Source organism: Saccostrea cucullata, unplaced genomic scaffold, assembly GCF_032062105.1.
Source record: "Saccostrea cucullata isolate Sc308-1 unplaced genomic scaffold, CSIRO_AGI_Scuc_v1 ctg543, whole genome shotgun sequence".
Classification (NCBI taxonomy): Eukaryota; Metazoa; Mollusca; class Bivalvia; order Ostreida; family Ostreidae; genus Saccostrea; species Saccostrea cuccullata.
In genome coordinates, this window is record NW_026927880.1 from 118,174 (window position 1) to 135,781 (window position 17,608).

Consider the following 17,608-nt stretch of genomic DNA (forward strand, 5'->3'; position numbering starts at 1 on the left):
TCTGTTTCATTTAATCCACCCTCAAGTATCTCCTCTACTGGTGCCAGTTGGACAACTGCCAGTTGTCCAACTGCAGTGCCAACATGTATTGTGATATTTCTTTCAGTTGGGTTAAGCAAACGTATTGGAACACATTTATTTCCTTTCACTAAGGTCCTTCCTACCAAACCTCTATCAGAATTTAAATATGAGCAGGAGGGTTCTACAACACCAAATTCTGAACCAAATTCTTGGTTTTCTGGAACAATGACCTTCCCAGTGGTGACTATTTCACTCTTTGAAGGAAGTGACAACGTTTCTGATGTAACGATTCTGAAACAACCTATTGTACCTTCAAATTTCAAACAATGAGTTTCATCTCCCAGAATAAGTGTCTTATCGTATAGATTGATTACACCTTTGTTATTCTGCAAACAGTCAAGACCCAAAATCGCATCTACATTAATGTCTGCAATTAAAGATGTTTTGTATATGATTTTCTTCCGAAATTTGAACTTAATAAGTGTCTTCCCCAAAATACTCAAAGGAGTACCTGTAGCTGACAAGATATTTAAGTCCGTTTCAGCCAACTCTATCTTCTTATCACGGTTTATGACTTCAAATACCTTTTGTGATAGAAGAGTTACTGTTGCTCCTGTATCTACTAATGTTGTAATCGGAACATTATTAGCAGTCCCCAAGACGTACATGCCTGGTTCGTTAACTTTTCTCTGTACTCCAATACTACCTTTCTTGATTGGTCTACTGTTTTCTGAAGCTAATTGTTTTGCGGTGCCTTCTTTAGAAAAACCTTTTTTCTTTAGTCCTCCAGGTGGTCCAGAACCAAACTCTTCGAAATTATCTTTCCTTTTCTCTGTATTCTGCAGCCTACAGTTTCTCTTGAAGTGCCCAGGTTTTCCACAATTAAAGCACTTTTTAGTAGTTGTATCACTTGCTTTCTTATTGAAATTCCGTGAGGAATACGAAGGAAATTCCTTGTTTGGGAACTTTTGCTGCCCATGCTTTATTTTGTTAACAGCTTTTTGAAGACTCAGGAGCATATCTTTCATAGATTTCATCACTTCTTCCAGAGTATCCGACTTGGTTTTAACTGGTGGTTTTTCACTGCCTATCTCTCGAGCAAAATCATCACTATGCTTTTTGCGCTCTGCACCTATGAAAGCATCTAGTTCCACCGCGTGCCTTATAGCATCGTTCAGACTTCCTGGTCTTGATTGTTTTATTCTAAGACGCATGTCAAAGCTTGTTAGAGCATCTATGAAATACTCTTTGGCTAGTGTTTCACACAAGTCCCCTGAGGCCGTCGGATATGCAAGACGTGTTAGGCGTCTGATGTCTTGTCCAAACTGGGGTATAGTTTCTGTTGCTTTTTGACGCCTCTCTTTTAGTTGGGCTCTGTAGAGTTCCGTTTGATTGACAGGAGAAAAACGCTCCTCCAGAGATTTTGACAATTCTTGGAAGTTCATTTGTAACCTATCTGGAAGGTTTCCAAGCACACCTTGGGCTTGTCCGCGTAGGGATACTGCCAAATACATTCCCTTCTCTTCCTCTGACCACTTGTTTAATGATGCACAAGCATTAAAATGGGACCTGTAGTCTAACCATGACGTTGTTCCGTCATATGTAGCAGGTTTTAAGCTGCTTAGTTTATTAGCCCTGTATCCTGGCCCTTCTTCAAAACCATGCCTCTGAAATCGTCCATCCTGGCTTCTCCGCAATGTAATGTTACCTGCCTCCCTGAATGGTGTTTCAAGATATATGCCAGAATTCCGTGAACTATCGTCTTTTCTTTCATTTGAGGCAGAAGCGGATCTGAAAGCATTTTCTGTACCAACATTAAACTTTACTTTGGGTTTGGCACCTCCATAATCTTCTTCATGTTTTGATTCCTTTTGTCCCGAAGCACCAATTCCAGAATCTCTAACAGTTATTGGAGTAGATATCTTTTGATGTTCCTTTTGTTGAAGTAAAATACTTTCATTAGAAAGCGCCTTTACTTGCTCTTCCAAATAGCTTATCTCTTTATCTAGCGTATCTTCCATGACTTTGACCTAAACGTTTTCTACCTTAAGACTTTAAAACACGTTTGAAACTTACAGTTTTAAACTTAATGCTATCTCTTACTATTAAACACAAATGAATAAAAAAAAAATGGGATATGTACTTCAAATGGTTTGTCTGCAGCAATTTGAGACCCGCATATGAAGTACACTCCCGTCCTTAAAAGTTAAGCTCAAAATAACAACAAAAATTTGCTTCTCTTTTGTTTAGATCATCCCACCGCTGCCACCAAATTTTGTAATATGTACTGTGGGTTCTCCAGTCATGGAAAAAGAAATATATATAATTTTCCTTACGTTGCCTACGTCAATAATTGATTGGTAAAAATAAACTAAACGAGAATTACGTGGAATAAAATTTACTAAATTTGTACAAGCAATGATTCTCTAATGATTCCTCTAATGTTCCTGAGCTATCCTAGTGCTTTAGCTATCCAAGGTCTGAAATCATTTAATTGAGCTTCCAAAGCTCCCAGACCTTATATCTCAGAGCAGTGTTTCCAAACACCCTCTATAAAACTTATATTATTCCAATAGGTTTGGAACCTAATGTACCCCAAATGGTATGTCTGCAGTATATTGAGACCCGCAAATGAGGCACAATAAATTCCTTACCTTTTTAACACGATCCACGCTGATCAGCGGCCACTGGCAGACTAACTACGAGCATCAGCGCTCGCCATTATTTATAGTTACCCAAAGACCCTAAGTCATCGTCTTTGTCTTAGTCATTAAAACGTTTAATGTTATATAGCTAATACACTAGGAAGCATCTGATTGACAACTAATTTGCATATAATTAATTTGATCAAGGAAATTTCTACTACACCAAGTTATATTGAAATCAGACCATAACTGTAGGAGGAGTAGCATTTTGAAAGAATTTCACAGAAATTTCTATTTTTAGTAACAACGGCAACACCGTTAATGGAAATCAAAAACCGATAAACAGAATTATGTATCTTAGTGTAGTCTACTTGTGTGCCAAGTTATATTGAAATCAGACCAAAACTGTAGGAGGAGTAGCATTTTGAAAAATTGTTTACAGACAGACAGACAGACGGACAGACAGACAGACAGACGGACGGACGACGGACGCATTACTATCGCATAAGCTCTTCTGGTCTCTGACCAGTAGAGCTAAAAACGATATTACCGCAATATTGCTGCAATGTATTGCCAGAATGTTGCTGCAATATTGCGGCAATAATGCCAGAAGATGTTGCCAGAAGGTGAGTATTTTGGTAAGGGTTTTCGATACTTTTCACTCTGGCATATGTGATGAAAAAATTAACATAAATTGAAATTTTTCATATTCTAGCTATTTTTAATCATTTTATTCCAACACGAAAAAAGTTCATAGTTTTTTACTCACTGTCTGACTGCAGTACCGGTATTACTCCTGAGCATTTAAAGTAAGTTAGAATTTCTTTCAAAGAATCGTACCTATTGTATGCATTCCTTTATTGAATAATTTTTTTAGATTTAATATTTATTTATGAAAACATTCAAAAACAATAAAATAAATGAGAATAACGTACAGCTGGCATTAGAGTTCAAATGTCCATTCAAACAAAATCAGGAGCATGCAGAGCTAACACGGACCTCCAAAACATCAGAGGTTGGATCGGGTGACAATACAACAAAACCTTCTGAAAACTGAAACATTTCATCATATTTATTTTATGCACAATCCATGTCCAACAGTGTTTTTTTTTTCGGGAAATTCTAAAATTATAGAACCTTGCTCAATTTAAAATTTAAAATGCATCCCAAATCCAAAACTGTGAAGTCAATCCACTGTCCTGTGGGTGAAACAGAACGCATATATTACACGACGATCAGAAAAAAGCCTCAGTACATTAATTACCAAAAGTAGTTTTTGCAACTTTAGAGGGTTTATTATATAAATACTGCATGTAGTTACACTCAACTATATGCAATATTTATTATATTATACTGAATGTTTTATACAAATACAAATAATAGTGAACCGTGCGCATAAATTCTGCGCAGTCGCTATTTCTTGGAATATCACCCGTCGTCAAGCAATGTTGACTGTTGCTACGCTGGAGGGCGTGGCTTCATTATTCACCGGGTAAAAGTGTTTTTTAACAAATGTTTCTCGACCAATCAGATTCAACTAATTTACATGAAAGTACAATACATGTATTTTAAATTATTGTATGAAGTCAGACTTAACATATATACTAATTTTATATTCCTTGCAAATAAATACAAAAAAGACAATTTTCTTCAAAATACGAGTAAAAATGTACATGTTTAAAGATTTATACTTAACTAATATTAACATGAATCAGTTTTTCAGCAATATAACTGAAACAATAGGGAAATCAAAGGATATTTAAGAAAAAATTACTTTAAGGATCAACAAATTTAATTATAATCGGTTTAGAAAGGTCGTATATATATGTGCTTTCAAATACATTTCTTTGGATCTAAATATTCATGCTGAAAGCAAATGCAAGACAAATGTTCTTTTGCATTTAGAAAAAAATGTTGCAATTGCTAAAAGTTTATTTTCTTGAATAAAGGAAAGATGACATCCGTGTAATACATTGTAAAATGGAAACTGATTGGATACTAATTTATTTCGTTAATTTGGTGTGTGTTTCAGCTGTCTTCAAAGGCAAGTTTATTTCTTAATTTAACCATCTCTTGATTGTTAATATACATTTTCAGAATAATTTTTTTATACTATAATAATTTAGAAAGATTGGGAGGGGGTTGTCACTCGCTCATTAACAGGCACACTCATCTGTTTCCACTTCAATTTGAAATAAGCAATATCCTTTTAATCAGAGAACTTTTGTACCACAGAAAACATATAGGGGATAGGGTGGGTGAATAACCCTTATTATGTTATAATAAATATCTTTGTATTATTTAAATATATAATTAATTAAAGTAAAATTTTGAATTAGTTTTTTTTAACTTATATTTTTGTTGATATCTTTAATCTTGATAATAAGAAGGGAAGAAAGAGATTCTTTGCATTAATTTATGCAACTTAATTAGACTTGATGATGTCCATCTTTCAAAGGTAGACTCAAGTTTCACTCAATGATTTTAATCCTTCTCTCTTTTTTATCCGACAAAAATATACAAATATACAACTTGAAACTGAGTAATGTTTAATAAAAATGACTGAACGGATTGTTCTTAATTTATTTTTCTTGGGACTTAAAAACGACGGTACAAGTATAAATTATCAATTTACGATACTTCATATTTCAAAACTTGGTTTAAAGTCATTTAAAGTAATCAAGACCATATATTGTGTTATAATGAACCAAAGGTAAAGTCATAGAACAATCAATTTCTAGAGTAGTCTGTTTTCAGACGTTAAATCGCTCAATTCAATACAGTGAATCATTTTTGGCAAACAAATTGCATATACATGCATTAAAAAGTGTACGCACCCTAAATCACCTGCTAATCCTAATTTAAATGTTATTGCATGCATAGACATCTGGCCTGGGGGCCATGAAACATACACCAACTCACTTTTGATCTAAGTCTCAATTAATAACGGAAAAGTGAGACCGAGTTCAAAAGTGAGCTCGTCTAAGTTTTATGGTCCCAAGGCTAGTTCTTTAATAAATTAAGTTGCATTCAGTCTTCGAGTGTGCCATTTTTATTAATCGACACTGAATTTCTTTGATGTATTTTGATGAATGCAAGACATGAGTAAAGACGTTATCGAATCCTGATTAAAACAAAACCATCACATGAGGAAAATCATGACATTCACATAAGAACATAATGACATATACATGAGGAGAATCATAACATTCACATGAGGAAAATCATGACATTCACAAAAGAACACTGAACATATTCATATAATGATATATACATGGGGAAAATCATGACATTCACATGAGGAAAATCATGACATTCACATAAGAACATAATGATATATACATGGGGAAAATCATGTCATTCACATGAGGAAATCATGGCATCCATATGAGAAAAATCATGACATTCACCTTGTCAACTGATCATGGGTCGAAGTCATACCACAAACCACCTTCATTTCAAGTCTTTGTCCATTACAAAATGATTGTCCAGACAAAGATGAAAATACCTCCAATTACTTATTACAACGTAAGTGCAATAATAATTTTTGAAATCTTTTCCAATAAAAAAAGGTAGAGAAGAACCTTTTGCAAATGACTTTGTCTGTTTCAGATAAATGATACCCATACTCTTTGGTCAGTAATAAAGTCTTAGTTTTTTTTTCCAGATACGTAAAGGGTTACAGTTGCAGGCATACAAGAGGAATGTCAAAATCATTATAACCTCGCCCATTTAATGCTTTCAATGTCGCCCTCCTTTAATATTTTAATAATCTATTTATTAAGCTGCTTATGGTGTTTGTGTATCACACCTTTTTCGTTACTCAACAGTTTGCTCTAAATATGATTTTTTTTAAACCGAGGCACACTTCTCACAGATAAGTTGATGATAGGGGGATTTTTACAACCTTGTAAGCATTTCGTAAATTCTATGGTCGTTATAAACAATCGATGAATCTTATTTTGGCTGACCTAATGTTATGCTTTTGTTTTTATTTAGATTTGACAACGAAATGCATCCTTGATCAATTCAAAGAGCTTACAAATGAACACTCCTAGGCACCTGATCCCACCTCTTAAGTTTGGGGGTGGGGGGGGGGGGGTGGGAGTGTCTTATTATTTTAATTAAATAGACAAATGAGTATTCTGTAACCAAAGGTATATTTATCGGTATAAAACTAAGTCAAAATAAGACCCACCGATTTGTTGCAATAGCAAACAAGATGATTGATTTTGCGTTATGCTGACTATAAACGAGATTGTTATAAACCATGTAACATAAACTTCTTTGTTAAGAGTTGTTCCCGTTAAACAATAGATCGTACTCACACGCTTCGCATAGAGCAACATAACACTATGTGTCCAGCAGGGCTATAAGTAAATGAGAGGACAAACATGAACATTTGGTAGGATTTTGTTTTAAGTAATCAATTTCTTATACCATTCCCCTTTCTTTTTTACGTAGCAAAGACGTGGTCTATTCTATAAGCACTGAGACAAGAATAAAAGTCCATTAATCTCACACAAAAATTTTATTTTTTGATTTTTTTTAAAACAGATGTAGTCTACATAATGGACAAATCTGGGAGTGTGAAGGAGACAGACTTTGATGAATCCGTGGACTTTGTGTACAACGTCACAGAGTACTTAGCAATCGGTTCATCCGACATGCAAGTCAGTATAGTGGTGTTTTCCTCTTCTTATACCGAGGAATTTGATCTTAATGATCATACAGCAAAATCAGACCTACTGAATGCCATAAAGAACTTACGTGGCACAAGAACCACAGGGAGAACCTACACGTATGACGCAATTGATTACGTCAGAGAATATTCGTTCAGGTCTGCAAAAGGGGGAAGAAGTGGAGCCAGTAGAACAGTTGTGATTCTAACAGATGGATTGTCCAATAGCAAAAGTCGAACAATAACAGCTGCAGACAACCTTCGGACCGAATTAGGTGCAGAGGTGTTCGCTATAGGAATTGGGTCAACATTGTCAAGGTCAAATGAAGAATTGAAGGGAATTGCCAATGACCCTGATTCTTATTATGTCCACTATATTGATACCTTTGTCTATCTTTGTAGTCTCGTTCCAGCTTTGGTTCCAAAACTTGGTATGTCAATACACGACTTTTGCTACCTGTTAATTCAAAAGAGACATAGACAAGTTTAAATTGATAAATTTTTACTACTGTTTGCAGCTGACTGTAAAGTTTCACGTTACGTCACGATCTAGTTGACAGCTGCACTCAAGTAAATTGTACACGCCTCCTAACCGCAAGCTTTACGACTGGAACTTTCTTCTTATCCCTGATTGGTTGCTCGTGCAACAGACTATTTCCATGTCAATGTTGATAATATGATTTGACCAATCACACAGCAAGGGTGTGAATTGTTTACGCTGGATGCATCTGACGAAAAAGATCGTGACGAAACGTGAAACTTTACAGTTAGCTGCAAACAATAGTAATGTAACAATAACATTGAGTTATAAGTTTAAGAAGATTAAATGAATCTTGAATTTTGATATTACTTGAGGGAACTTAACTTTCTAATGGTAAAGCTGACTTTTTTCAGACAGTACCGTGACCCCTACCTTACTCGCTGATTGTCCTACCCCGCCAGCCACAACCCCTGACCCCTCGCTTACAACATCTATAAAAACTACTGTTACATCTACAACATCAACTACAACAAGTACAACAAGTACGACAACAATTGCTGATACAACAACAGAAAGAGATACCACTATAACATTACAAACAACAGAAACGACAGTACAGACACAAAATACAGGTATAAAAACTCACGTGCAACGATTTCACAACAGCGGATAGTTGAAGGAGGTTGATAAAATCTTGATTTTTGTCGGTATATGGTATCACACAATATATTTATTTTAAAAAGAAAACTCTATAATAACCCTTAATTCTTACCATACTGTTTTCTCAGGTAACAGTTCATATTCCTCTTCTGTTGGAAGTGGATCAAGTAAGTGTCCATTCTAGAAGTTAAAAAATTTCGTCATATTATTTCTACCGCAGAATTACAGAGCAACGTTAACCATGTTTTTTATGTTTTAGGTAACACGGCGGCCATTGCAGCAGGTGCTGTGCTGGGAACTCTTGCAGCTGCAGCTACTGTTACTGCCGCAACTAGTCTTCTACGACGTTGGTATGCCATTTCACTTGCAAAGCGTAGTTATTTTTCTTAATGGAAGTTGTGTTGTTCCTTCAGGGAGCAGTCCCGTCTGTATACATAAAAAATATTGTTTATAAATGGAAAAAAAAATGAAATATTTTTGTATGTTATCGTTTACAAAAAGAAATACTGTTCTTATAATTATTGTTGTTTCTAGGCATCTACCAATAAAGGATGACCCAGTGGTTCTAGCTGCAGTCGAACAGTACCAACAAGCACCTATAGGACCCTCCAAGCCAATATTCAATATTACATAAAATTTCAAATCTAATTTGTGTTAAAAAGATAAAAAGTGTTTTTGATTTCAAAGGTTTTGAAATAACTTGCTTTGGATTTTTACAAACCTTTACGCAATACATACATATTTTCCAAGCTAAATAAAAATACAGTGACTTGCTGTTTGAGCAAACTACCCTTTCGTTGATTTTATGTTTACTTGTATGTATCAATTCTTATTACACGGGATATATGTATCAGTATTTCTCTTTTTTAATACAATAAATATGCATTCTAGCTGACAATGATCAAACCAAACTGGTATATTTTGCTAATGCGGTGAATGAAGAGCTAAGTACGTCATTCAAAGCTCCTTATCAGGGGGAGGGGTCAAAATCGTCTTCTTCTTTTGTTTTACTTTGACATAAAATATGTCAAATGCAACATTATTGATAACCGAAAATCAAAATTCACGCTCACATTGATCACTGTTGATAGTATACATGTAACAGTAGGAGCCGCTGCAATCTTGACTCTAACGTTAATTGAATCACTAGAAGGATAAAGGATTTTGAAATATTTTTCACATTTGTAGAGGAGACAGATTGTTAGAAAGTAATAGATAATATGAATTGGGCCAAAATAAAATTATAGTTTGTTTGGAATTGCCTCCCGCCTCTCTGAAATACCCCCCTCCTGAAAAAATTTTATTGACCAAAAGTAAGAAGATTTTTTTTTTATTTAATCAATTTTTTTTGTCCATTACATGTATCACATTCACCATACAAAACACTGAAATATAGTCTCAGATCCATGTAAAATTAGATTTTTTGTTGATGGTAGATGCTTTTTTTAAGTCAGAAAAATGTTTTTACTGTTTACTGAGATTTTTATTAAAAATTAAAATTCATCTTCAATTAAAAAAAAAAAATAATTTCCCTCCCTCCCTCCTGTGTCTGAAACCCTTCAGGCGGCAATTCCAAACAAACATTTTTTTAAGGATGGCCTTGGATTATAATTTTTTAAAATATGAAGTCTTATAACTGCAATGGTGTATGCCAATTGAGTGATGCACATTAGTGTAATAAAAATTTGTTTGCAGTCTTTCAAAGAAAGATAATTCAAAACTTTGTGTAAGAGCTACATTTTATCAATGAAGCCGTAGTTGAATCATATTTTACAAATTGCCTAATCAGAACAACATTGTAAAAAATAATTGCCAACAGTTATTATGCAATGCTATATTTTTCAAATTTCTTCACAGTATTTAAATCAGTTTGGATTTATAAACGTTTGCACCTTAATATGTTTTATGTACATGTAGTTTAGTACTTCATAAAATCATTTCTGGGTGAAATGCATCACCATATCCTCTCTGTAATTGCAAACTGAAATTAGTTTTCATAGTACAGCTGCAAGCATCCCCCCATCTTACATACAGATATATTTAATATTTTTCTCCTCTTGATTTCAAATAAAGCTCATCTGAATCTTGAGCACTGAAGTTATACAGAATTTCTTTCAAAGTAATGTCTTCCTTATTTATCTTCGAAAATGTTTCCAACTGTTATGAACACAATCATTAAAAATACTTCCTTCTCTAAAAACAAAACCTGAAATATTTTAATATACAATTGTTTTGTCTGCCATGAATAAAAATTCCTTTTTTGGCAAAATTTTTCAAAGCAATCTACCTTGCTAATATCTTTCAGTTTACAAGCATTTCAATTATAGTATAATAAAATAAATCACAAAGAATATATAGTTTTTACCAGTTTATTCCAGTTTGAGTTATCATAAAAATGAGACAATACTGTGAAATTCTGGCCTTCTTGTATCACCTGATCCATGCTCTGTTTTATACCAAATCTGATACCAAAAATGATTCTTTTGTCCTTTATCTATGAGTCACATAAAAACAAATGATATTGCAAATGCTTCTTATATTTTTTTAAAAAGTATCGAGATATTTTTCTTTTTTTTTTTTCAAACATTCATCATTTTCACACTGACATTTATCTTTTTTTTTAAGTTATATTGCCGAAGTTCTGAAATACATAAGTATTTTTTTTTTGTAATTTCAATGTAATCCTCACCCACTTTTACTTTTTAAAATAAATAGCACCATTATAAATATTTAAATAAATAAAACATGATTTCTACTAAAAGTGATACAGATACAATATCATATTCATCTTGCATTATATCAGACTGCATATGTGAGACAGTAAATGAGAGTGGGAGATTTTCATGTCATCTTAACTATAAATACTAAAGTCATTCTCTGAATTTCTTCTTAAATATTTTTAAAAGAAACATACACACCTCACTACATATAACTTTTATAAAATGTACAAACATGGCTATAAAAAGACATCATTTAAAATTGCTTGTATAAAATGGGCAAAAATAATGCAATGTGCCCAAAAAACTCCTCCAAAAATGACAAATGAAATAAATAATATTTACAGTTTTACAAAAAAATATCAAGTACTTATTTCGCAGTGGCCTTAGGAATTTTGGATTCCACTTTAGGCTTAGTTGTTTTGCTTTTCGTTGGAATTAACTTCCGAGGCAGTCTGGACAGTAATTTCTTGTCCTCCTTGATTTTGTTAGCACTTTTTTCATTGGTCGATGTTGAGTTAGCACTGTCCAATCCCTGAGCCTGTTTCTTCTCATTGTCCTCGGTTCCCTGAGACTGTTTTCTGAACATTCGGAACCTCCCGGGCTGGGGATTTACTTTAGTTTGTGTCTTTGATTTATTAGATATTGCCTTTGATGGAGGAGTGTCTTTCTTAGAGGACCCATCATCGGCCTTTTGGGTGATGGATTTTGGAGATCCTGTGGGTATCTGTTTCACAGTACCATTTTCCTTCACAGGCGCAGGTTTTTGTTTCTCGGTAGCTTTTTCAGCTACCTTGAGATTTTTCTGTACATCTTTTCTCCCTTCACTACCGCTGACTCCTCCTTTGTTTGGCTCTTTGCTCTCCTTGGCGACCTTGACTTGTATTTTATTCTGGAGACTATCAGGGGAGGGCGACATGTCATGTAAGAAATCAAAGGCAGCCACAGCCTCCTGTTCTCTTTCTCCGAAATGCGAAAAATATTGAGAAAGATCTACAGCTGGTCTTACTACTGGAGTACATCTTACAGCTCCATTGCCTTTTTCTATCAAAACAGAGAAAGAGAAATATTCATATACATACTGATTTTCTTTTCCAAAGTGCATTTCATATAATACCAATAATTATTTACCTCCAATAAGCCTTGAGCACATGACATGATCAACTCCAATGTTGTCATCCAAGCTCTCCATGCTCTCTCCACTCAAATGAACCATGGCATCCAGACTTGATGACCCAAGCTACAAATGAGAGTAATAATAAAATTAAAATTTATATAAAAACACTTTATTTAAATACAAAATGTTATGAATAAATCCAAAGCTTCAGGTAAAGATGAGAATGAAGAATAATACCTTTGGCTTCTTGTTTTCCACTCTCTGGGTAGGTTTCTCCACTATTTTGATTGGAATTCTCTCCTCTGAAATTCTTCCCTCCCCATTTCCTGCAGTGGTGACTGGGTTTATCTCATCCTCCATGATAGATTCACACAAGGACTTAAAATCATACTTCCCATTTGGATTAGAAGGTGGCAAATTCCCATAGTATTCAAACTCATCATTACATGAAGTGTCATCCATATATTCATTGACCCAGTCTGCACATGCCCCTGTTTCCGAGAAAGGAGATTCACCCATGATAATTTCTCCTCCACAAGGTGTCAAGTAGAACTCATCTTCCACCCACTGGTATCCATCATTGTCTCGGAAATTCTCTGCTGTTGTTGGGAAAAGTTGGACTTGCTCTTCATTTGACTCAGTGTCTGAATCATGGCTATTCAGACTAGTTAGACTTTTATGTAAGGCATTAACGGTTTTTGAAAGACTTGCAAGCTGACGTGAAATCTCATCAAATTCCTGAGTGTTCCTTGCACTGACGCATGCCTGGCAGTTTTTCTTGTCCTTGGTTTCTTTACAGGTGTGCTTCGGGGCTTGCTCTGGTTTGTATTGCTCATGATCGCCATCACTGCTCCCATTAAATAAGCTTCCCTTTGAGCCAACCATACACAAGCTGTAATAGTCACTACGAAATTTAGAATCCACCTCCTGGCATGAACTATCACTGGATGGTGTCCCCTGCCTTATAAGCCTCTGTTCCACAACCATGCTTTCACTGTACTGAGCAGCAGACAGCATCTGATGCTTGTCAATACCCAAGCTTGGGATTTGAGAGAGATCTGTGTAAGGGGGCATCTGGCTCAAAAGATGTTGGTATCTATGCTCTTTTTTCTGTTTATTGGCCAAGATTTGGGTATAGCTGAGACTCTGGAAGTCATCCTCTGATTCACTCTCCATAGACAACTGAAATGATAAAAAAGAATCATTAATATGAAACTGTTTTAATTTAGGAACAAATGAGAAGGAAGAGAAATATTTAAACACATCCTTGAATCAGTGCACTTACCTGATGATAAATGTGGGCTTTGATGATTTCTTGCACCTGTCCAATAACCTTGACCTCATCTATCACCATCCTTTGACCATGTCTGCTCAAGGGTGGCGTAACTTTGACAGAGTGTTTCACCTTTGCCTTCCTTAGATCATTGAGAGAAGTTGAATGTTCTAAGGAGAGGTTACCTCCCTTACCACTGTTCAAAATTTCATCCAAGTCATTATCAGAGGCAGAACCTGTACACTTGTGCAAATCTGAATCAGACAAAGCTCTTGAAAGACCTTGAAGAGAGGACCACATGGCTTTATGCTTTCTCCCTTTAAACATGTGTAAATACTCGAGATGTTTGACATGTGGCTGATGATATTTGAAGCTACAGTCTAATCGATTCACACTTGAAGCTGTCGACATTTCACACTCATCTTTCTCCTCTGGAATATCAGACAAGAAATTCTCTTCACTCAAATGAAGAGGTTGAAAACTTGGTGGAGTTTCAGGTATGACTGGTTTGAGTATAGGTTTGGATGGAGGGATAACAGGTTCAAACTTGACTTCCGAAACAAATGTCTTTGGTGGTGGTGGGGGTGGCACATTCACCTTGACTTTCACCTGTTCACTTTCTTCTTCTTGCTTTGATTGAGTATTGTTAAATAATGCACTCTCGTCCCCTAGGGAGTACCTCTTCAGATTAACCTCAGGGTGAGAACACTTAGAACTGAGTGTACTGTCTACTGATGGCGATTTCCTGAGGGGAAAGCGAGAATTTGGACTGTCGCTAGTTTTCTGACACTCTGCCTCAAACATTAACCTCATAGCTCTCACTCTTCCGAGTGAGCCATAAGCAGGAGACTGGGGGGAGGGGGTGCCAGAGAAGTGAGGGGAGGAAACACTGGAGGATGTGATCTCGTCACTCCCACTGGCATGTCCAATCATAGAGTCCCCTTCACTCCCAGTACTGGACTTGTGGGATTTATTGCTCTCAGTAGGTGTCACAGGACTTTTGTCCTTGACAACTGTATCTTTTCGGTCTATTGAATCCACATTTATTTGTGCACTATCATTGTATTTTTCCTGTAGTTCTGGTTGAATATCACTTGACATGGTGGAATACCCATCATCTTTACTCCCTGATCGCTCCACCCTGTCCCCTTTATTGCTTTCAAAACTGGAGTCGGATGAAGGCACACACTTAGGATTGAGTTTTGATATTTCTGGAGTAGTAATAACATGATGTTGTTGTAGTGATTCAGTGGAGTTAGAATTGTCTGTCTTAAATTCATGAGGTTTAGGTATCATAGTCATGTTTTCCTTTGATATCACTGGAACCACTGCTGGTTTATTTTGCCTAAAACCTGGAGACTGTAGACCCATTCTTATCCCTGGTGACTTTTTACCTGTACCTGGTTTTTTAGGAACAGGAGGGGGTGGTCCTTTTCTAGGAAGAGAATTTAAACTTTCATTGCTATCTGTTGCATGGTAAGCACTAATTACCTCTGATTTCTGCAACATTTCTGAAGACACTGAGTTGGTTTTTGGCAGTTTTGGCACTTCGGTGGCGATCGGAGTTAGTTCTTGAGATGATTTCAGTGATTGTTTATCTGAGACAGATGAGGAATGATATGAAGAACGATTAGAAGAGGAACTACTTTTTCGTTTCGGTTTGTGATGCGGTCTGTTTTTACGCTCCATTTTTGGAGACCAGGTTTCATCACTCTCCGTACTACTAAGACTAGATGAGCTATATCCATGATACATGAATTGTTTTTCTTTTGATGCTAAGACAAGTGAGTTTGGCCTTTGAGTTTGATGCTTGCGTTTGCTGGGATGTTGCATAGATCTTCTGCGACTCATGAGTGGACTTTTGGCTGCAACGCAGTTCAGAGTATCTTTGACAATATCTGGCTTGCTTCCTAAACTGGAAGACTTTTCTTTCCTCATTTGAATCTCTTTAGATGAAAGACTCTTTGAATCCTCAAATGATTGTTTATTCACAAAAGATGGAGAATCGAAGAAAGCGAAAGCTTCAGCAGTAAATTCCTCATCCAGCAGTGTGTCGGTGTCTTCGTCCTCCAAGAGTTCATTTAGGGACACCGTGGACGTAGTACTGAAGTCTGCCGACACTGGACGGTTAAAGTCACTGTCTTCATCACTATATTCATAAAAGTACTGAGCCTTAGGAAGTAAGGAAGCACTTGCGGGATGCTCTAGATTTTCTGTAACGGCATCTACCCTTTTATCTGTACTGGACTGATCTAACTGTCCTGAACATGCTTGACGCATTGATGCTGCTTTGATTGCACTGGAGATGCTGGGAGCTTTTGAGTGTTCCAATGCTTCTGATGAAGACATTTTTGATACTGTTCCTAAATCTTTCAAAGTTCTTTCCTGTTTCACTAGCGGTTTCACAACAGCCTTAGAGCTTTGAGGTAGAGATGGTTGTGATTTCAAAGCATGTTTTACTGGAATACTTGTTTTGTTCTGGACTGCTTTACCTGAGGGGATACTTGATTGTACTTTGACAGACCTGGTAGACAGGGTTTGTTTGTTCACTCTGTTAATATTGTCTGGCTGAGACACACTCTTTTTGGAATTCACATCCAACTGATCAGCAGAAATGGACATCACTCGAGAATTATGAACGTCTGTAATACTCTTGGATTGCACTGGCTGAGAAAGTCTTGTTTTTTGTAGAGCATTTGTAGAGTTGATTCTGGTCGGTTTGACTGGACCTTGTAGAGAGGACACAGAAGAGCTCCGTTTGGTTCGGACTCGCTCAGCAATACTGATGTGCTTGACCTTGGGACTAGAGGGTGTGGCGGGGAATTCCGTTTCTATTTTTGTGTGAGGCCCAGCATCCTCACGGTGAGAAGATGGCACACAGCTTGAGGTAGATACTGATCTTGGTCTCTGTTCTTCTATTGGCTAAAAATGACAACAAACCATTTATGAGACTTAAAATATAAAAACAATTTAACATATATGCATATGTTAACATATCTTTCTTGCTTATAACTTTGAAAAGTATTTGATGTATGCATGATTATGCATATCTTTGATTTATAGTTTGCAATGTCAGAGTGTATTTATTTTTTTACTTTTCGAGTTTTTCTGTCATAAGTATTTCATAACATTTGTGAGTGTTATGAAATACTTGTGACAGAAAAAATCATAGTCTATCTATCCTCTGTAGTGATACGTACAAAGTCTGATGAAATGCTTTGAAGAGACTCTGTGCTTTCAGGAATGAAGTGCTGAAGACATTTCTGTGCCACCGTATTTTGTAAAATATATTGTGACATTGGCGACAGGTGCTGAAAAAGTAAAATGCAAGTGTCACTCATGTGCTATCATACAAATCTATAATCACTACTGAATGTCTTATCAAAACCACAACACAAAGCTGTGAAAACTTCTGTATTATTTTCTTAAAAAAAATCTTTGCTCCCTCTTACAGTTCTCAAACTCTTTTCTTCCACACTTAACAGATAGCAATAGTAAATGAAAGCCCCAAAAAATGTGTAGTCAAATGATAAAGATTACGATACAAACTGATAAAGTGCTGAAACACATTTATCAATAATGATTTAGGGAAAAAATTGAAGGAGTATAAAAACAGCCTTATACTTCATGTGTGTCTCATCTCTCTTAAAATGCCTTTCTGATTTCTTAGATTAGATATACCTCCGATAGAGGCGTCAGAAAATTTTTTATCATTAGTGGAGCATAATGACAAATCTGAAGGTATAAAGAGGAGCAAAGCAGTAAAAGAAGCACACTTGTGCAATCAATGAGGTATCAGTGAATGTACCAATCTCACAAAAGTATCTATGTGTGATTGGGAGATGACAGTAGAGCTTTGGGCTTACCGTAGTTGGTGCAATTGAGATAGGCAGTAAAGATTGTCTGTGTTTGTGCGAGACAGAAAAAATGGAAATTTCAAGAGTGAAAAAGCAGTAGAGAATTGAGCTTACTTCAGTTTCTGTGTGTAAAATGGTAGTAGAGATTTAGCCTAT

At 35.8% G+C, this 17,608-nt stretch overlaps 2 protein-coding genes across 6 annotated transcripts in view; one reads left to right on the plus strand and one right to left on the minus strand.

The window, feature by feature from the left end:
• The first annotated feature begins 4,646 nt into the window (after window positions 1-4,646).
• Window positions 4,647-9,122, plus strand: LOC134275766 (collagen alpha-1(XIV) chain-like). Its single transcript, XM_062758061.1, has 6 exons — window positions 4,647-4,710; window positions 7,224-7,778; window positions 8,242-8,460; window positions 8,617-8,655; window positions 8,748-8,838; window positions 9,023-9,122. Exons 1-6 carry the CDS (start codon window positions 4,647-4,649, stop codon window positions 9,120-9,122), a joined length of 1,068 nt encoding a protein of 355 aa, XP_062614045.1.
• A 1,721-nt stretch (window positions 9,123-10,843) lies between these two features.
• Window positions 10,844-17,608, minus strand: part of LOC134275760 (serine-rich adhesin for platelets-like) — a 55,580-nt gene continuing 48,815 nt past the window's right edge. For all 5 annotated transcript variants that reach the window (XM_062758051.1, XM_062758052.1, XM_062758050.1 and 2 more), the window contains 5 exons: window positions 16,796-16,906; window positions 13,608-16,517; window positions 12,560-13,504; window positions 12,337-12,445; window positions 10,844-12,249 (listed from right to left, as the gene is read on the minus strand). In XM_062758051.1, coding sequence (XP_062614035.1) covers window positions 11,576-12,249; window positions 12,337-12,445; window positions 12,560-13,504; window positions 13,608-16,517; window positions 16,796-16,906 — 4,749 coding nt within the window. In that variant the 3' untranslated portion in view covers window positions 10,844-11,575. The remainder of the gene's footprint in view (window positions 12,250-12,336; window positions 12,446-12,559; window positions 13,505-13,607; window positions 16,518-16,795; window positions 16,907-17,608) is intronic.